This window comes from Cherax quadricarinatus, chromosome 43 (genome assembly GCF_038502225.1).
Source record: "Cherax quadricarinatus isolate ZL_2023a chromosome 43, ASM3850222v1, whole genome shotgun sequence".
NCBI lineage: Eukaryota > Metazoa > Arthropoda > Malacostraca > Decapoda > Parastacidae > Cherax > Cherax quadricarinatus.
Genome location: NC_091334.1, coordinates 16,314,816 through 16,336,516, shown reverse-complemented (window position 1 = coordinate 16,336,516; position 21,701 = coordinate 16,314,816). Strand labels below are relative to the sequence as shown.

General features: G+C 40.7%; 1 protein-coding gene across 1 annotated transcript; it reads left to right on the top strand.

Annotated features, from left to right (window-relative positions):
- The first annotated feature begins 1,006 nt into the window (after window positions 1-1,006).
- LOC138853915 (uncharacterized) lies at window positions 1,007-20,115 on the top strand. Its single transcript, XM_070093619.1, has 5 exons — window positions 1,007-1,110; window positions 6,367-6,541; window positions 7,131-7,216; window positions 15,506-15,668; window positions 16,025-20,115. Exons 1-5 carry the CDS (start codon window positions 1,036-1,038, stop codon window positions 16,150-16,152), a joined length of 627 nt encoding a protein of 208 aa, XP_069949720.1. The 5' UTR covers window positions 1,007-1,035; the 3' UTR covers window positions 16,153-20,115.
- The last annotated feature ends 1,586 nt before the right edge of the window (window positions 20,116-21,701 follow it).

Genomic DNA, 21,701 nt, shown 5'->3' with positions numbered 1-21,701 from the left:
TGACAAGGTCTGTTAGTGTGGTCTTGATCACCAGGTCTGTTAGTGTGGTCGTGATCACCAGGTCTGTTAGTGTGGTCTTGACTACCAGGTCTGTTAATGTGGTCTTGACTACCAGGTCTGTTAATGTGGTCTTGACAAGGTCTGTTAGTGTGGTCTTGATCACCAGGTCTGTTAGTGTGGTCGTGATCACCAGGTCTGTTAGTGTGGTCTTGACTACCAGGTCTGTTAATGTGGTCTTGACTACCAGGTCTGTTAGCATGGTCTTGACTACCAGGTCTGTTAATGTGGTCTTGACAAGGTCTGTTAGTGTGGTCTTGATCACCAGGTCTGTTAGTGTGGTCGTGATCACCAGGTCTGTTAGTGTGGTCTTGACTACCAGGTCTGTTAATGTGGTCTTGACAAGGTCTGTTAGTGTGGTCTTGATCACCAGGTCTGTTAGTGTGGTCGTGATCACCAGGTCTGTTAGTGTGGTCTTGACTACCAGGTCTGTTAATGTGGTCTTGACAAGGTCTGTTAGTGTGGTCTTGATCACCAGGTCTGTTAGTGTGGTCGTGATCACCAGGTCTGTTAGTGTGGTCTTGACTACCAGGTCTGTTAATGTGGTCTTGACAAGGTCTGTTAGTGTGGTCTTGATCACCAGGTCTGTTAGTGTGGTCGTGATCACCAGGTCTGTTAGTGTGGTCTTGACTACCAGGTCTGTTAATGTGGTCTTGACAAGGTCTGTTAGTGTGGTCTTGATCACCAGGTCTGTTAGTGTGGTCGTGATCACCAGGTCTGTTAGTGTGGTCTTGACTATCAGGTCTGGTGTGGTCTATACCATAATAATCTTCATTTCAACAAGCAGATATATAAAGTATACAGACCTGGCTGACATCTATGACATACTATAAAGAAAACCCCTTGTTATGCAGAGCATTTGGGGCAAATTAATAATAATAATAATAATAATAATAATAATAATAATAATAATAATAATAATAATAATAATAATAATGGCTGGCAGGTACCTGGAGGTCCCTACAACATTGGTCAAAAATGGTGATTATGACTACGTGTTGTTGCTGTTTTTCCACACGTAATGGATCCATTGCTGTTGGGGTCATTTGTCTGGTAAGTCTATCTCGTATATTACCTCTCGTGGGTTAATAATAATAATAATAATAATAATAATAATAATAATAATAATAATAATAATAATAATAATTAATCTTTATTTCTCCATGATACAACTTATACAGACCATAGCTGTTATCAATCTTCACCTTCAAGGACCATAACATTGTATCAATCACATCTGCTAGAAAAATGACAGGATGGATAATGAGAACCTTCAAAATTAGGGAGGCCAAGCCCATGATGACACTCTTCAGGCCGCTTGTTCTATCTAGGCTGGAATATTGCTGCACACTAACAGAACCTTTCAAGGCAGGTGAAATTCCTGACCTAGAAAATGTACAGAGAACTTTCACGGCGCGCATAACGGAGATAAAACACCTCAATTACTGGGAGCGCTTGAGGTTCCTAAACCTGTATTCCCTGGAACGCAGGCGGGAGAGATACATGATTATATACACCTGGAAAATCCTAGAGGGACTAGTACCGAACTTGCACACAAAAATCACTCACAACGAAAGCAAAAGACTTGACTGACGATGCAACATCCCCCCAATGAAAAGCAGGGGTGTCACTAGCACGTTAAGAGACCATACAATAAGTGTTAGGGGCCCGAGACTGTTCAACTGCCTCCCAGCATACATAAGGGGGATTACCAACAGACCCCTGGCAGTCTTCAAGCTGGCACTGGACAAGCACCTAAAGTCGGTTCCTGACCAGCCGGGCTGTGGCTCGTACGTTGGTTTGCGTGCAGCCAGCAGTAACAGCCTGGTTGATTAGGCTCTGATCCACCAGGAGGCCTGGTCATAGACCGGGCCGCGGGGGCGTTGACCCCCGGAACTCTCTCCTGGTAAACTCCTGGTAAATGACATACTATAGAGAAAGCTCCTGATCATGCAGAGCATTTTGGCGAAAAAATAGGTTAATGTTGTCCTCAGGATGCGACCTCATACTATTCGACTAACACCCAGGTACCTATATACTGCTAGGTGAACATCGACAGCAGGTGTCTTAAGGACACGTGCCCCAATTTCTTAACACGTTAAGGAATTAGAGAAAGTGTAAAGGTTTGCAACAAGACTAGTTCCGGAGCTAAAGGGTTTGTCCTACAAGGATAAGATAAGATAAGATAAGATTTCGTTCGGATTTTTAACCCCGGAGGGTTAGCCACCCAGGATAACCCAAGAAAGTCAGTGCGTCATCGAGGACTGTCTAACTTATTTCCATTGGGGTCCTTAATCTTGTCCCCCAGGATGCGACCCACACCAGTCGACTAACACCCAGGTACCTATTTGCTGCTAGGTGAACAGGACAACAGGTGTAAGGAAACGTGTCGAAATGTTTCCACCCGCCGGGAATCGAACCCTGGCCCTCCGTGTGTGAAGCGGGAGCTTTAGCCACCAGGCCACCGGGATTAAGGGAACTTAATTGGCAACACTGGAGGACAGGAGCGTAGAGGGAACATGATAATGACATATAAAATACTCAGAGGAATTGACAAGGTACATAGGGACAGAATGTTTCAGAGATGTGACACAGCAACAAGGGATCACAACAGAAAGTTGAAAATTCGGATGAGTCACAGGGATGTTAGGAAGTATTTCTTCAGTCACAGCTGTATAGCCCTTGTGGCTTAGCGCTTCATTTTGATTATAATAATAATAATAATCTTCAGTCACAGAGTTGTAAGGAAGTGGAACAATCTGGAGAGTGATGTAGTGGAGGCAGGATCCATACATAGCTTTAAGAAGAAGTACGATATAGTTCATGGAGCAAGGAGAGGGTAGACCTAGTAGCGACCAGTGAAGAGGCAGGGCCAAGAGCTATGACTCGATTCCCTCAACCACAGGGATGTTAGGAAATATTTCTGCAGTTACAGAGTCGTCAGGAAGTGGAATAGTCTGGGAAGAGACGCCCCAATTAGTGATCAAAGTAACTAATTTCCGCAGACGCAAGTGCCTCGAATCAGCACTGATCGCTGTTTCGAATACAATTAAACAAAACAACGGCAGCTTCACCATCTCCGAAGTCTTAGCAAGAATCCTCCTGAAAACAGTTAACCCTGCCATTACATAGTCTCTCCTGTTATACTACACAAAGCACATTACAGAGAGTGAACACTGAAACAACCTGCCTCTTTACAGTCTATATATTTGTCCAACCTATTTTTATGTTACCCAAGTAATAGCTTTTATATCCTTTTACTCATGTACGAATTAATTGCTCTACCATATTGTATTATTTTTGTCACTACTACTACTACTAGTACTACCACCACTAGTTAACATCTAAATGGTACCTCACTAGTATTGCACCTCACTCTGAGCCTTTATATACCCTCTGTGTCCATGTATTGTTTGTAATGGCTTGATAAAGCTCCTGGAGAGCGAAACGTTGCCACAATAAAATGTCACATTAGTTGCACTTGTGTCCTTTTACTTTACATATTGTCGGTAATTCTACCAACTTTATTACAACTTTGGTATTGTTCCAGCCTCCCTCTCATTCTGACAGACTACTCTTTAGTGGTATTGTTCCAGCCTCCCTCTCGTTCTAACTACTTGTCAATGGTATTGTTCCAGCCTCCCTCTTGTTCTGCCAGACTACTCGTCAATGGTATTGTTCCAGCCTCCCTCCTGTTTACCTGGAGAGAGTTCCGGGGGTCAACGCCCCCGCGGCCCGGTTTGTGACCAGGCCTCATGGTGGATCAGGGCCTGATCAACCAGGCTGTTACTACTGGCTGCACGCAATCCAACGTACGAACCACAGCTGGTCAGGTACCGACTTTAGGTGCTTGTCCAGTGCCTGGGAGGCAGTTGAACAGTCTTGGGCCCCTGACGCTTACTGTGTTGTCTCTTAACGTGCTAGTGACACCCCTACTTTTCATTGGGGGGATGTTGCATCGTCTGCCAAGTCTTTTGCTTTTGTTGCGAGTGATTTTTGTGTGCAAGTTCGGTACTAGTCCCTCTAGGGCAGTGGTTCCCAAACTTTTTCAGCTTGTTACCCAATTTAACATGCCACATAAAGCATGTTACCCCTTTCACAAAATGTTATTATTGATATATATGGCTAAACGTGAACGTATACAGCCTCGCAAACTCTGCTAATCCTAGCAAAACCATTGAAAACGTAAGAACCACACATACATTATATATAAAATTAATAATAGCTACAAATTCACAGTAACAGTGGGTAAATACTATATACTGCACAGGGCAGTACACATACATACCAGCTTATGTCTACCTCGGCTGATGCTCACAGATAAACTGACAGTGTGAAATAGAGGCAGCCTCAGGAAGTGAGTGACACGTACTGGACAGGTCGATCTGGGCTACTGAGTGACTTTTGTCCTGAAGCATACTTGTCAAAATACTTTTGGGTTTCCACACACTTAGCTATATATTTCTTCTTTTCTAATACTGTATATTAGTTTTTGATGTTTATTGTTATTTGGTTTAACTTTATTACTTACTTATAATAGGTTTACTTTACAACTTTATATACTAAGACAAAGTTAACAATAATCCTCATACTGGGTACCGCATTGTTTTCTTGATTTTCAGAATTCATAACTTTTTTTCTGTCACCCCTCCATTACCCCCAAAAATGGTTAAATTACCCCCAGGGGGTAATTTACCCCAAGTTTGGGAACCACTGCTCTAGGGTTTTCCAGGTGTATATAATCATGTATCTCTCCTGCCTGCATTCCAGGGAGTACAAGTTCAGGAACCTCAAGCGCTCCCAGTAATTGAGGTGTTTTATCTCCGTTATGCGCGCCGTGAAGGTTCTCTGTACATTTTCTAGGTCAGCAATTTCACCTGCCTTGAAAGGTTTTGTTAGTGTGCAGCAATATTCCAGCCTAGATAGAACAAGTGACCTGAAGAGTGTCATCATGGGCTTAGCATCCCTAGTTTTGAAGGTTCTCATTATCCATCCTGTCATTTTTCTAGCCTGTTCTGACAGACTACTCGTCATTGGTAATGTTTCAGCCTCCCTGTCATACTGACAGACTACTCGTCATTGGTAATGTTTCAGCCTCCCTGTCATACTGACAGACTACTCGTCATTGGTATTGTTTCAGCCTTCCTCTCGTACTGACATACTACTCGTCAGTGATATTGTTCCAGCCTCCTCCTTGTTCTGATATTATTATTATAATCAAAAAGAAGCGCTAAGCCACAAGGGCTATACAGCTCCTTGTTCTGATAGACTACTCGTCAGTGGTATTGTTCCAGCCTCTCTCTTGTACTGACAAACTGCTCATCTATAACTCAGGTCTAGCCTTTCAAGGCTGCTTCCCAAAGATTTTTAAATACACGTATACATTTTTTTTTTTTTACACTTCAGTGGGACTGCATAGTATAAACATCCTGAGCTGCACGACCACTTGACTAGATCATTGTCTAAGTTTGCTTAACACACATTGCACACGATGGATTTGCCTGCCATATTTCATTATATATGATGGCTTCCCAGCCATACTCCATCACAGTGGAAGGTTTAACTCTTGAGCTCCATCACACATAATTATAATAATCAAAACTAAGCACTAAACCCACAAGGGTCATACAGTGCTTCGTCACACAAGTTTTCACTTAGTTTTTCATAATTTGAATAATTAAATTGATTCTGACTTGTTCTTTACTATTCAATTTTCAAAATGCCATTGTTTTTCTCTTAGTATATTTACCTTTAGCTTGCTTAATTATTCTTATGGAGAAGTGCTAAACCCATAGGAATTATGCTTTCAGTATGGGAAGCAATCAGGTTTGATATAAGGAGAACTCTAATTACTTGGATCAAATCCCTCTCATAAAATCAAGGTACTCCTCCCCCATCCCAACCCCTACAAGGTCTGGCCTAACTGAATTTCTGTTATCATTATAACCATAACTAAGTGCTAGACCCATAAGGGTCAGATAGCTTGAATTTGTTTGTTTTAGTGTTTGCTATATTTTCTGCATTCAAATTTGTCTTTGTTAAACTACTTTTTCATTACATCTATTTTTGGTTTATTTTCAGAATGAACTATCTTGACATTGCTAATATTAAAAAAGTTTTTTAATAACAATATCAGCTACATCATGTACTGTTCTTGCAGATACTGTATAAAGATTATTACAGTATTATTAGTATTAAAAAACCCAAATTTAGATTTTGGTCCAGAACTGCCCTACATGCAGGTTAATAATCTGAATAAAATTTCCCCACTTACCACCGTCACCTTTTACCAGTTGTACTATACTGCAGATGGTTTCATTCTGTGCATCAGTGGGGCTGTGTTTTGCTTTAATCAACGTGGATGAGGTGAGTCAAGAGCTAAACGCACAATACTACAGCTACAAGATCGCTCTGGAGAACAACCATACTCAACCAATTCTCCACATAATCGAGTCCCTTGTAGGAGTCCAAGTCATTATTGACAGTAAGATGTTTTATGTTATGCAATTAGTACCCTTCATAAGGAGGTGCCTTGATGCTGAAGGTTTTTTTGTTTCAAGGATTTTGAGCTGCCCTCCCTTTTCTCTGATCAAACCCTCCTTCAGAGAGCAGGCACTGTGCTTTCTACCATCATCTCTGAATCCCTTCTTAAATACTACCCTGCTCACACTTCATCATTATATACCTTACCTAAATATAAAGCTAACAGTGACTTATTTTCATTGTTTCATGATGGAAATAAATAAGTCATCTTTTTTGCATAATTTACCATTAATAAATGGCAAATATTGCATAAATGTATAATAATAATGGTTCATTACTGTTATCATTTCTGATATTCACAGAGAAGTGTTAAAGTTGTAGGAGTCATACAGGGCCTGTGCAATGGAAAGTAACCATGGTAGAGGAAGGTAGCTCCAATTCCTTGAATCAAGAGCCCTCCACAGCTTTAAGTTGCCCTACTCCCTTTGAAGATATAATAGTCTGTAAGACCATAATTAAAGTTGATCTTATCATTATATATATCCATGAAGAATAATAAAACTTTACCTTATCTTAATGTTTTCATTCAGACATCCGGACAATCTTCATTGTGGGTCTTGCATTTTATGCGATCTACACCTTCGCCTCCCTATTTCTGACCTACGGCTCCTGCACGGTAAGTACCAATCATCAACCCTAATCTGATACTCACGCAGGCATGGTCTAGCACCATTAATTAAAATAGTGGAGCACTTGGCTCACAATGGAAAGGAATGTCTCCATAAATGTAAAATGCCAGATACATTCTACATTAGCCAATTAAGTAATTTAAGTGGCACAGACTTGCACTGAGGTGTTCATAGAAGTTAGGGAGCCTTCACTGAGTCATAATTTGCAAAGGGAATATTTATTACCATATATTAATAGGGAAGTATTAAGCCTGTAGGAGGCCATAGGAGGTACTTAGATTTGATATATGGAAGGGAAGGGTACCCTAAATTGTTTAGACTGCAAGCCCTTCACAGGCATCAAACCAGCTTTATGGAAAGGTTTACAAACAGGAGATATTACAAGTGTTGTGAAGAACAGTTTGGTGCAGTGAATAGTGCATTACTTGTGAACTTGTTGAGATGATCAATGGTGCCCCATGGCCTGGTGGCAAAAGCTTTCGCTTCACACGGTGAGGGTCCGGGTTCGATTCCCAGTGAAGGGGTGGAAACATTGGACGTGTTTCCTTACACCAGTTGTCTATGTTCACCCATCAGTAAAATGGGTACCTGGGTGTTAGTCAACTGGTGTGAGTCACATCCTGGGACAAAACTGACCTAATTTGCCTGAAATGCTCAGTGTAGTCAAAGATAAGATAAAACCAATATTGCAAACCAGAAATACCGCAGGAAATAGCAAACAAGAGGACTCCAATAGCAATAGTGAGGATAAATTACCAAAAACAACTGGTGGGAGCTCCATTGTTGGTGCTAAGGAGGATAGGAATAAGACAGGGAAACATGCACCAACAGGGAATACAGTCACAGAAACCCAAGGCAAACGGAAACCAAGCCTGTGCACATACTATGCACTTGGTATCTGCTGGCATGGGAAATCTGGAAAAACAGATGGGACATGCAACTATGACCACCCTAGAAAATGTCATGCCCATATGACAACAGGAAAATGCAAACTCCCTTCCTGTAAGCTTTTTCACCCTGAAATGTGTACCTCTTCAGTACAGGAAAGACTGTGCTATAACTTAAATTGCCAGGCATACCATCTAAAGGGGACAAAAAGATACAAAACATCCAGGCCATGGGAAAACCTGGGTAGCCACAGCCACTCAAAAGGGAGAGGTTTTTTAGTGCCAGGAAGGAAAAAAAACTGGCAGGAAATGGCAGAAATCGTACACCAAATCCAGTCATTCCTGGAGTGGAACCACAGTCGATGGCCTCCACTCCAAACCAACAGATACAGATACTAATGCCGGAAAAAAAATCCCCCCCCAGTACCAACAATACCACCAGTCCGATAACATTCTTCTTTGCAAATATACAGGGTCTAAAGCCAGCAATAAACAACAAAATACCTTTCATCCGTGGACTGCTTGCAGAGGCAAAGGCAATGTTCGCGGCTTTCACTGAGACCCACATAAAGGATCACTTGGACAACGAAATATGGATCCCAGGTTACAACCTATACAGATGTGACAGAGTGAACAGGCAAAAGGGGGGGGTTGGCCTGTACATTGCAGAGTCACTTGTTTGCACAGAACTGCTTAATGCCTCAAATGACGTAGTGGAAGTTTTAGCAGTAAAGGTCGAGAACCAAAACCTAGTCATTGTGGTAGTCTACAAGCCTCCGGATGCAACATCCCAGCAATTCCAGGAACAGCTGTTAAAAATTGACCACTGTCTGGAAAATCTTCCAGCTCCTGCACCCAACATCTTGCTCCTGGGGGATTTCAACTTAAGGCACCTAAAATGGAGGAATATAGCAAATAATATTGTTGCAGTAATAACACCAGGAGGCAGCTCTGATGAAAACTCACACTCACACGAGCTTTTAAATCTCTGCACAAAATTCAATTTAAACCAGCAAATAATAGAGCCTACTAGACTGGAGAATACACTAGACCTCATCTTCACTAACAATGATGATCTGATAAGAAATGTCACCATATCAAAAACAATATACTCAGATCACAACATAATTGAGGTTCAGACATGTATGCGTGGAGCCCCAGACCGACAAAATGAGACTAGTCACGAGGGAGCATTCACCAAATTCAACTTCAATAACAAAAACATAAAGTGGGACCAAGTAAACCAAGTCCTAACCGATATAAGCTGGGAAGATATACTAAGCAACACAGACCCAAACTTATGCCTAGAACAGATTAACTCGGTGGCACTCGATGTATGCACAAGGCTTATTCCTCTAAGAAAAAGGAGGAGTAGATGTAAAATAGAAAGAGACAGGCGCTCCCTTTACAGGCGACGGAAAAGAATAACAGAGCGGCTAAAAGAGGTCAATATATCAGAAATGCGCAGGGAGACACTGGTCAGAGAAATAGCAAGCATCGAACTTAAGCTAAAAGAATCCTTTAGGAGTCAGGAATCGCGGGAAGAACTAAAAGCCATAAATGAAATCGAAAGAAACCCAAAGTATTTCTTCTCCTATGCCAAATCAAAATCGAGAACAACGTCCAGTATTGGGCCCCTACTTAAACAAGATGGGTCCTACACAGATGACAGCAAGGAAATGAGTGAGCTACTCAAGTCCCAATATGACTCAGTTTTTAGCAAGCCGCAAACCAGACTGAGAGTCGAAGATCAAAATGAATTTTTTATGAGAGAGCCACAAAATTTGATTAACACAAGCCTATCCGATGTTATCCTGACGCCAAATGACTTCGAACAGGCGATAAATGACATGCCCATGCACTCTGCCCCAGGGCCAGACTCATGGAACTCTGTGTTCATCAAGAACTGCAAGAAGCCCCTATCACGAGCCTTTTCCATCCTATGGAGAGGGAGCATGGACACGGGGGTCGTCCCTCAGTTACTAAAAACAACAGACATAGCCCCACTCCACAAAGGGGGCAGTAAAGCAACAGCAAAGAACTACAGACCAATAGCACTAACATCCCATATCATAAAAATCTTTGAAAGGGTCCTAAGAAGCAAGATCACCACCCATCTAGAAACCCATCAGTTACACAACCCAGGGCAACATGGGTTTAGAACAGGTCGCTCCTGTCTGTCTCAACTACTGGATCACTACGACAAGGTCCTAAATGCACTAGAAGACAAAAAGAATGCAGATGTAATATATACAGACTTTGCAAAAGCCTTCGACAAGTGTGACCATGGCGTAATAGCGCACAAAATGCGCGCTAAAGGAATAACAGGAAAAGTTGGTCGATGGATCTATAATTTCCTCACTAACAGAACACAGAGAGTAGTCGTCAACAGAGTAAAGTCCGAGGCAGCTACGGTGAAAAGCTCTGTTCCACAAGGCACAGTACTAGCTCCCATCTTGTTCCTCATCCTCATATCCGACATAGACAAGGATGTCAGCCACAGCACCGTGTCTTCCTTTGCAGATGACACCCGAATCTGCATGACAGTGTCTTCCATTGCAGACACTGCAAGGCTCCAGGCGGACATCAACCAAATCTTTCAGTGGGCTGCAGAAAACAATATGAAGTTCAACGATGAGAAATTTCAATTACTCAGATATGGTAAACATGAGGAAATTAAATCTTCATCAGAGTACAAAACAAATTCTGGCCACAAAATAGAGCGAAACACCAACGTCAAAGACCTGGGAGTGATTATGTCGGAGGATCTCACCTTCAAGGACCATAACATTGTATCAATCGCATCTGCTAGAAAAATGACAGGATGGATAATGAGAACCTTCAAAACTAGGGAGGCCAAGCCCATGATGACACTCTTCAGGTCACTTGTTCTATCTAGGCTGGAATATTGCTGCACTCTAACAGCACCTTTCAAGGCAGGTGAAATTGCCGACCTAGAAAATGTACAGAGAACTTTCACGGCGCGCATAACGGAGATAAAACACCTCAATTACTGGGAGCGCTTGAGGTTTCTAAACCTGTATTCCCTGGAACGCAGGAGGGAGAGATACATGATTATATACACCTGGAAAATCCTAGAGGGACTAGTACCGAACTTGCACACGAAAATCACTCACTACGAAAGCAAAAGACTTGGCAGACGATGCACCATCCCCCCAATGAAAAGCAGGGGTGTCACTAGCACGTTAAGAGACCATACAATAAGTGTCAGGGGACCGAGACTGTTCAACTGCCTCCCAGCACACATAAGGGGGATTACCAACAGACCCCTGGCAGTCTTCAAGCTGGCACTGGACAAGCACCTAAAGTCAGTTCCTGATCAGCCGGGCTGTGGCTCGTACGTTGGTTTGCGTGCAGCCAGCAGCAACAGCCTGGTTGATCAGGCGCTGATCCACCAGGAGGCCTGGTCACAGACCGGGCCGCGGGGGCGTTGACCCCCGAAACTCTCTCCAGGTAAACTCCAGGTAATAACAAGGGGCTTTGTATATAGTAGTATGTCAATGATATCAGCTTGGCCTGTATACCTTGTACATTTTTTCTTTTTTTTTTTTTTAACACTGTCTCCCACTGAGGCAGGGTGACCCAAAAGAAAGAAAATCCCCAAAAAGAAAATACTTTCATCATCATTCAACACTTTCACCTCACTCATACATAATCACTGCTTTTGCAGTGGTGCTCAGAACACAACAGTTTAAAAGCATATGCGTATTACCTGGAGTTTACCTGGAGAGAGTTCCGGGGGTCAACGCCCCCGCAGCCCGGTCTGTGACCAGGCCTCCTGGTGGATCAGAGCCTGATCAACCAGGCTGTTACTGCTGGCTGCACGCAAACCAACGTATGAGCCACAGCCCGGCTGGTCAGGAACTGACTTTAGGTGCTTGTCCAGTGCCAGCTTGAAGACTGCCAGGGGTCTGTTGGTAATCCCCCTTATGTATGCTGGGAGGCAGTTGAACAGTCTCGGGCCCCTAACACTTATTGTATGGTCTCTTAACGTGCTAGTGACACCCCTGCTTTTCATTGGGGGGATGTTGCATCATCTGCCAAGTCTTTTGCTTTCGTAGTGAGTGATTTTCGTGTGCAAGATACACATCCCTCCAAACTGCCAATATCCCAAACCCCTCCTTTAAAGTACAGGCATTGTACTTCCCATTCCCAGTACTCAAGTCCGGCTATATAAAAATAACCAGTTTTCCTGAATCCCTTCACTAAATATTACCCTGCTCACACTCCAACAGCTCGTCAGGTCCCAAATACCATTCACTCCTATCTAACACGCTCACGCATGCTTGCTGGAAGTCCAAGCACCTCGAGCACAAAACCTCTTTTACCCCCTCCCTTCAACCTTTTCGAGGACGACTCCTACCCCGCCTTCCTTCCCCTACAGATTTATACGCTCTCCATGTCATTCTATTTTGATCCATTCTCTCTAAATGACAAAACCACCTCAACAACCCCTCTTCAGCCCTCTGACTAATACTTTTATTAACTCTACACCTCCTAATTTCCACACTCTGAATTCTCTGCATAATATTTACACCACACACTGCCCTTAGACAGGACATCTCCACCACCTCCACCTGCCTCCTCGCTGCAGCATTTACAACCCAAGCTTCACACCCATATACGAGTGTTGGTACCACTATACTTTCATACATTCCCTTCTTTGCCTCCATAGATAATGTTTATCTCCACTCTCCACATATACCTCAATGCACCACTCACCTTTTTTCCTTCATTAATTCTATGGTTAACCTCATCGTTCATACATCCATCCGCTGACACGCCAACTCCCAATTATCTGAAAACATTCACTTCTTCAATACTCCTCCTCTCCAATTTGATATCCAATTTTTCTTTATCTAAATCATTTGATACCTTCATCACCTTACTCTTTTCTATGTTTACTTTCAACTTTCTACTTTTACACACTCTCAAACTCGTCCACTAACCTTTGCAACTTTTCTTTAGAATCTCCCATAAGCACAGTATCATCAGCAAAAAGTAACTGTGTCAATTCCCATTTTGTATTTGATTCTCCATAATTTAATCCCACTCCTCTCCCCAACACCCTAGCATTTACCCCAACACCCACCTTTACCGGAAAGTAGTCTCCCTCTCTTCTACACACCCTAACCTGAGCCTCACTATCCTCATAAAAACTCTTTACAGCATTTAGTAATGTACTACCTATTCCATATGCTTGCAACATCTGCCACATTGCTCCCCTATCCACTCTATCATATGCCTTTTCTAAATCCATAAATGCAATGAAAACTTCCCTGCCTTTATCTAAATACTGTTCACATATATGCTTCAATGTAAACACTTGATCTACACATCCCCTACCTACCTCCTTGCTCATCCGCAATCCCACATTCTGTCTTGCCTCTAATTCTTTCTATAATAACCCTACCATACACTTTTCCTGGTATACTCAGTAAACTTGTTCCTCTATAATTTTTACAATCTCTTTTGTCCCCCTTCCTTTTGTATGAAGGAATTATACATGCTCTCTGATAATCCCAAGGTACCTTCCCCTCTTTCATACATTTATTAAACAAAAATCCCAACCACTCCAACACTGTATCCCCCCTCTGCATTTAATATTTCTGTCATGATCCCATCAGTTCCAGCTGCTTTACCCCCTTTCATTCTATGTAATGCCTCACGCACCTCCCCCACACTCACATCCTGCTCTTTTTCACTCCTAAAAGATGGTATATCTCCCTGGCCAGTGCATGAAATTACCGTTTCCCTTTCTTCGTCGACATTTAAAAGTTCCTCAAAATATTCCCACCATCTACCCAGTATCTCCATCTCCCCATCTACTAACTCCCCTACTCTCTTTTTAACTAACAAATCCATTTGTTTCCTAGGCTTTCTTAACTTGTTTATCTCACTCCAATATTTTTTTCTTATTTTCATCAAAATTTCTTGACAGTGCCTCTCCCACTCTATCATCTGCTCTCCTTTTACACTCTCTCACCACTCTCTTCACCTTTCTTTTACTCTCCATATACTCTGCTCTTCTTATAACACCTCTGCTTTGTAAAAACCTCTCATAAGCTACCTTTTTCTCTTTTATCACACGCTTTACTTCATTATTCCACCAATCACTCCTCTTTCCTCCTGCACTCACCCCCCTATAGCCACAAACTTCTGCTCAGTGGCTGAACAAGGTAAATGCAAATAAATGATCACATAAAGAAGAATAAGTCATAAAACCATGGCAGCAAAAATTCACAGTTAACCTACAAACTGCTGATAAATCTTAAAATGATGTTTCAGTATACAGTACTAGAATTGGGTCAGATTTAAAACAGGTCTTAAGACAAGTACATATTCTTAAACAAAATTTTGAAAATTTAGGCTAGAACTAAATTAGATTATGTAGTCATAGGTTTCCAGACTTAAAGAAACATATAAATAGAATAGAAAAAGTCCTGAGAAATGCAACAATGAATTCCAAAACTAAGAAATACTGTATTAGCAATGAATAATAATTTGATTCAAACAAATATAGCACTTCTACGTAGTAGGTTGGTAGACAGTAACTGCCCAGGGAGGTACTACCGTCCTGCCAAGTGAGTGTAAAACGAAAGCCTGTAATTGTTTTACATGATGGTAGGATTGCTGGTGTACATTTTTCTGTCTCATAAACATGCAAGATTTCAGGTATGTCTTGCTACTTCTACTTACACTTAGGTCACACTACACATACATGTACAAGCGTATATATACACACCCCTGTGAATTTTTTTCTACTTTCTTACTAGTTCTTGTTCTTGTTTATTTCCTCTTACCTCCATGGGGAAGTGGAACAGAATTCTTCCTCCGTAAGCCATGCGTGTTGTAAGAGGCGACTAAAATGCCAGGAGCAAGGGGCTAGTAACCCCTTCTCATGTATATATTACTAAATGTAAAAGGAGAAACTTTCGTGTTTCCTTTTGGGCCACCCCGCCTCGGAGGGATACAGCCGGTGTGTTGAAAGAAAGAAAATATAGCACTGTAGCAAAATTTTGAGTTCATTAAAGTTAGAGTGCATTGGTCATTGCAACAACCAAACTCTAAGCACTTGCCTCCCTCTCCATTACCTTATATACATTGGCGTATTTTCCAAGGCACTGACATATATTAAGTCAGAGCCTCATTCCTCACTCCATACACATAGCCACTAAGATTAAATCTACATAGTGTACCATTTATGTATGGTACAATGTCTACTGGTATGTGCCCTCAGAACCATTGTACAAATTTACTTTATACTACCTTCTTGTAAAATCATTTTGGATTTCCTAAATAAAGCTTGTATTGTTTTTTCCTAACAGTCTAACTTCCCTGGATTTCACTCTTATTTCTTTATATTAGAATCTACGTTCTCTGTTGCTGCCATGGATAGCCCTGGAGATGGTACCATTTGCCCTACAGGTGGCTGGTATTGTAATTCTTTTTGTGTATGGCAAGGATGACCCAACACTGTCCAAAGGTGGTGTCTACATCGTCTCAGGGCTCATCAACATCATTTGCTTTGGTATGTTGACATGTTTATGGAGACCTACTAATTATAGCTTATATTGGCATGTTATAATAGTTCATCAGTTTGTTAGACTCAGCGAGATAAATGAATAAGGGATGTTAAATGTGTTTCCTTTTTTTGGGTTACCCTACTATCAAGGTAGGGTGACCCAAAGTGTAAACACACTTTGGGTCACCCTACCATAAATACATAAATACCATATCATTAATAAATCTCTAAAGACTCAATGTCATTGGTCATGCATTTAATAATGAGATAATAGCAGTAAGATATATCAGATTATTATACAAAGTCTTTACCATAATCCATAAATACTTAGCATCTTATTCTGTGTCCTCTCTTTTTGGCAGTGACTCATGTGTACTGGTGGATGTGTCCAGTGGCACACTACCAGAACATGAAGGAAGAGGAGACAGTAGTTGAAGCCCTCATACCACCCTCACACCCTATGTATCCGATGGTTCTCATGAAGTACTGAGCCTCATTCACCCTCCTGCCTTATGTATCTTACACTTCTTATGAAATACTGAGCCTCACTCACCCTATGTATCCTATGGTTCTCATAAAGACTTATTACATGCATTGGGGCACTAAACCTGTAGGAGTCATACAGCACCAGAAAAATGGGAGGCAATCTGATTCATTCTAAGGAAAGGGAGGGTAGTTTCAGTTCTTTGTGTCAAGAGGCTTTCACCAATCATCCTTCACCCTACCACCCTGCCCAAACTGTGCAACTACATTTCCATAGACTGCTTCACCTGTCCTGCAGTGGTCTTCCTGATATACAGAGTAGGAGAACAGTATTAATCCCCAGTATCAGGAACTTTTCCTTAGAAGATGGACTGAAAGCTCTGAACCTACACTCTCTTGAAAAATATGAAATATGGTGTACAACTAGGAGACAGGTACAGTATAGATAAGACAAAAAAAAAATATCTCAAGACATTTAACCAATATTTTTTAACAAATTATATTTTAATATTACAGTACTGCAGTTTAGAAAATAAAATGTTTAAATACACTTTGTGACACTTTTGGATGATACAGGTTAAAGTTCTATAAGCTTTCCATGTACAGGAGGGCCCCACATGCACAGCACCTCTTTTCAGTGTTCCTTGCTTTCTTTGACTTCAAACTGAGCCATTGTTCATTATGTCACACTCACTGATGATTTTCACCAGCAAGTGGAACATTGGCTCATTTGCAAGCCAATGAAAATGTGGAACATTGAAAAGAGGTACTGTATATGTGTGGCCCTCCTGAAAAGATTCACTTCTCAGTATATGTTCCTCTGTAAAGTGCAGTAGTATATTACAATACACATTCTTTCTGATACAGTCCATATACCATGGTTTTTAAATGGAAATATTGTTGCAACTGCACAACTCTGCAAAGACAGTGATTATGTGTGAATGATGGTGAGTTTTTCTTTTTTTGGGTCACCTTGCCTCGGTGGAAGATGGCCAGCATGTTGAAAGTTGAAGAGTGGAAAAAATTTATTTTAATGTTACATGTTTAACTGTGATAAATGCACAAAGTGTACTGATGTTCCTGTTTAATTATTATATTCACTAGGGAAGTACTACAACCATAAGGATAATACACTATCTTGCCTCTGGAAAGACAAGTAATAGTGTGAATGATGGTGAAAGTGTTTCTTTTTCAGGTCACCCTACCTCGGTGGGAGAGGACCAGTGTGTTAACAAAATAACAGGGAAGCCGGCAGGCCGGACTTGATTCCTGGAGATGGGAAGTACAGTGCCAGCACTCTGAAGGAGGGGTGTTAATGTTGCAGTTTAAAAACTGTAGTGTAGGCGTACCTCTAGCAAGACAGTGATAGAGTGAGTGATGATGAAAGTTTTTCTTTTTTGGGCCACCCTGCCTTGGTGGGAAATGGCCGATGTGTTAATAAAAAATAAATAATAGTTCATTTCTTTGTACATACCATACAAATGATTTACAGGCAGGCCCTGGTTTATAGCAATTCACTTTACAGCATTTCACTAATGCAGCAGTTTTCATTTATACCTATTTTTCATTTATTCATACTTCCTAAAATAAATATATTCACCAGTCACTAAGCTAAGGACAAAAATATGTTAAGGTAAGTAATGTATGTCTTAGGTCACACTACACATACGTGTATAAGCATATATATACACACCCCTCTTGGTTTTCTGCTATTTTCTTTCTAGTTCTTGTTCTTGTTTATTTCCTCTTATCTCCATGGGGAAGTGGAACAGAATTCTTCCTCCGTAAGCCATGCGTGTCGTAAGAGGCGACTGAAATGCCAGGAGCAAGGGGCTAGTAACCCCTTCTCCTGTATATATTACTAAATTTGAAAGGAGAAACTTTTGTGTTTCCTTTTGGGCCACCCCACCTCGGTGGGATACGGCTGGTACGTTGAAAGAAGAAGAAGCTCACTGAGTATACCAGGAAAAGTGTATGGTAGGGTTATTATTGAAAGAATTAGAGGTAAGACAGAATGTAGGATTGCAGATGAGCAAGGTTGTTTCAGAGTTGGTAGGGGATGTGTAGATCAAGTGTTTACATTGAAGCATATATGTGAACAGTATTTAGATAAAGGTAGGGAAGTTTTTATTGCATTTATGGATTTAGAAAAGGCATATGATAGAGTAGATAGGGGAGCAATGTGGCAGATGTTGCAAGTATATGGAATAGGTGAGGCTCAAGTTAGGGTGTGTAGAAGAGAGGGAGACTACTTCCCGGTAAAAGTAGGTCTTAGACAGGGATGTGTAATGTCACCATGGTTGTTTAATATACAGTAGACCCCCGGCTTACGATATTATTTCATTCCAGAAGTATGTTCAGGTGCCATTACTGAACGAATTTGTTCCCATAAGGAATATTGTGAATTAGATTAGTCCATTTCAGACCCCCTAACATACATGTACAAACACACTTACATAAATACACTTACATAATTGGTCGCATTGGGAGCTGATCGTAAAGCGGGGGTCCACTGTATTTATAGATGGGGTTGTAAAAGATGTAAATGCTAGGGTGTTCAGGAGAGGGGTGGGATTAAATTATGGGGAATCAAATACAAAATGGGAATTGACACAGTTGCTTTTTGCTGATGATACTGTGCTTATGGGAGATTCTAAAGAAAAATTGCAAAGGTTAGTGGATGAGTTTGGGAGTGTGTGTAAAGGTAGAAAGTTGAAAGTGAACATAGAAAAGAGTAAGGTGATGAGAGTATCAAGTGATTTAGATAAAGAAAAATTGGATATCAAATTGGGGAGGAGTATGGAAGTGAATGTTTTCAGATACTTTTGAGTTGACGTGTTGGTGGATGGATTTATGAAGGATGAGGTTAATCATAGAACTGATGAGGGAAAAACGGTGAGTGGTGCATTGAGGTATATGTGGAGACAAAAAACGTTATCTATGGACGCAAAAAAAAGGAATGTATGAAAGTATAGTAGTACCAACACTCTTATATGGGTGTGAAGCTTGTGTTGTGAATGTAGCAGCAAGGAGGCAGTTGGAGGCAGTGGAGATGTCCTGTCTAAGGGCAATGTGTGGTGTAAATATTATGCAGTGTAAATATTATGGAGTGTGGAAATTAGGAGAAGGTGTGGAGTTAATAAAAGTATTAGTCAGAGGGCTGAAGAGGGGTTGTTGAGGTGGTTTGGTCATTTAGAGAGAATGGACCAAAGTAGAATGACATGGAGAGCATTTAAATCTGTAGGGGAAGGAAGGCAGGGTAGGGGTTGTCCTCGAAAAGGTTCGAAGGAAGGGATAAGGGAGGTTTTGTGGGCGAGGGGCTTTGACTTCCAGCAGGCGTGCATGAGCGTGTTCAATAAGAGTGAATGGAGACGAATGGTATTTTGGACCTGACGATCTGTTGGAGTGTGAGCAGGGTAATATTTAGTGAAGGGATTCAGAGAAACTGGTTATTTTTATATAGCTGGACTTGAGTCCTGGAAATGGGAAGTACAATGCCTGCACTCAAAGGAGGGGTTTCGGGATATGTTGTGTATCTTTATACGTACAGTATATGCTTCTAAACTGTTGTGTTCTGAGCACCTCTGCAAAAACAGTGATTATGTATGAGTGAGGTGAAAGTGTTGAATGATGATGAAAGTATTTTCTTTTTGGGGATTTTCTTTCTTTTTGGGTCACCATACCTCGGTGGGAGACGGCCGACTTGTTATAAAAAAAAAAGTATGTAAACGAAAATCAACTCGTATATAGGGTTCTCTACTTTCTGCAGTTTCGGGTCTCCATGGCAGGTCTTATAACATATCACCCACAGATACGTGGGGGGGAGGGGATTCTTCTGTACACACAAATACCAACTGTAAACTTTATTAAGACTTAATAGTCTGCTGCACAGGGGAAACATCATCCTAATAAAAGTTTCAAATTAATGCTTGTGTCTTTATGAAGCACAAGGTAAACACTGCTTCTGTGTATTTATAGTTTGGCCAAAAGTAGTGGCCAGTTTCACGACTATTATGGAAGGCTAGAGGAGCTGGAAAATAAGAGTAAACAGCTTCAAACCACATTGTTTTGAAGTGTATCACTTTGATAAAATATAAATTTAATGTCCAGAGGACAAAATGTTTTATCATGATTTTGTTAACAAGAGTATTCAAGGTAAAATACAGATGTCTTCACTAGAGAGGCAGCTTTAGGAAAAAAGAAGAATTTGAAGCATACGAGTAAACGCAGTCTTTACAAAATTCTGGGAATAGCCAAGAATTTCTATGTAAATTAAGGGGCCAAAAATATGGAATAACTTATCAGATGAAATGAAAACTTAGTAATAATGGTAGAATTACTGACAAAAATGTTAGGTAAAAGGACACAGATGCTACTACTGTGACATTTTATTGTCAACTAATCAAGCAATGTGACATTTTATTACTCTCCGGTAACTGCCAAGTCATAACGCTTTGACAAAGCTCTTGGAGAGCGAAACACTGCCACAATAAAACATCACATTAGTTGTATCTGTGTCTACTTACCTAACAAATAAAAACTTGCTGAACACTTAGTGAATTCAAGTAAAAGCTAAAACAAGTACAGTGGAACCTCGGTACTCAAACAGCTCCCTACTCGAACAAAGCTCAGCACTTTACCAAACAAACACAACCTGCCAGAACTTTGCTGTAAACTATTTTGTGTTTCTTCGCATTTTTTTTTATATTTGTATAAATAAGTCACCATGGGGCTTACAAAGATTAGTGATAACAGCCAACCAAAAAGAAAATTGGTTGGGAAGAATTTGTTCGATACTGAAATGGATCAGCACTCAAACAGCCTTCTGGAAAGAATTAAGTTCAAGTACTGAGGTTCCACTGTACTATTATTATTACAATCATAACAGGCACTAGGGCCATACAGCACTCCTAAAACAAGTATTGTGTGCCTAAATGATATAATCCAGTTATTTCTAACCTGTCACTTACTACAGTTATTAAATAATGTCTAACTGTAAACTAATAACTTATTTTTGTTATTATATTGTACCATTCAACCTTTTCCAGTTTGTTGTTAATGTTTAGTGAATAATTTTCTAAACTGTATCTCAACTGATATTCTTAACCTCATGTCAATAAGCACAAATATGTTGAAAGGCGGCGGCTTGATATATGCCTAAATGTTGTGCATACTATGGCCTTTCAAATTACTGTATCATGTATTACAGTATGCACTGTAATAAATGTGTTAATGTTGCAGTTTAAAAACTGTAGTGTAAAGCACCCTTCTGGCAAGACAGTGATGGAGTGAATGATGGTGAAAGTTTTTCTTTTTCGGGCCACCCTGCCTTGGTGGGAATCGGCCAGTGTGATAATAATAATAATAAAAAAAATATTATTATTATTATTATTATTATTATTATTATTATTATTATTATTATAAGAGAATGAGCTATAAAATTTTTAATTTCAGTCAAAAAAATGAAAATACGTAATAAATATCAGTACGAGGAACATGAGTGAGCATGTTGGTGGAGACAAATGGTTATTGGGATTTGACGAGCTACTGGAGTGT

Bases quoted from the DNA above. Each gene is read 5' to 3' on its own strand.
- LOC138853915 (XM_070093619.1), top strand. From the start codon at position 1,036: ATGGTGATTATGACTACGTGTTGTTGCTGTTTTTCCACACGTAATGGA. The intron at 1,111-6,366 runs GTAAGTCTATCT...ACTATACTGCAG, and splicing joins CTGTTGGGGTCATTTGTCTG to ATGGTTTCATTCTGTGCATC. The intron at 7,217-15,505 runs GTAAGTACCAAT...TCTTTATATTAG, and splicing joins TGACCTACGGCTCCTGCACG to AATCTACGTTCTCTGTTGCT.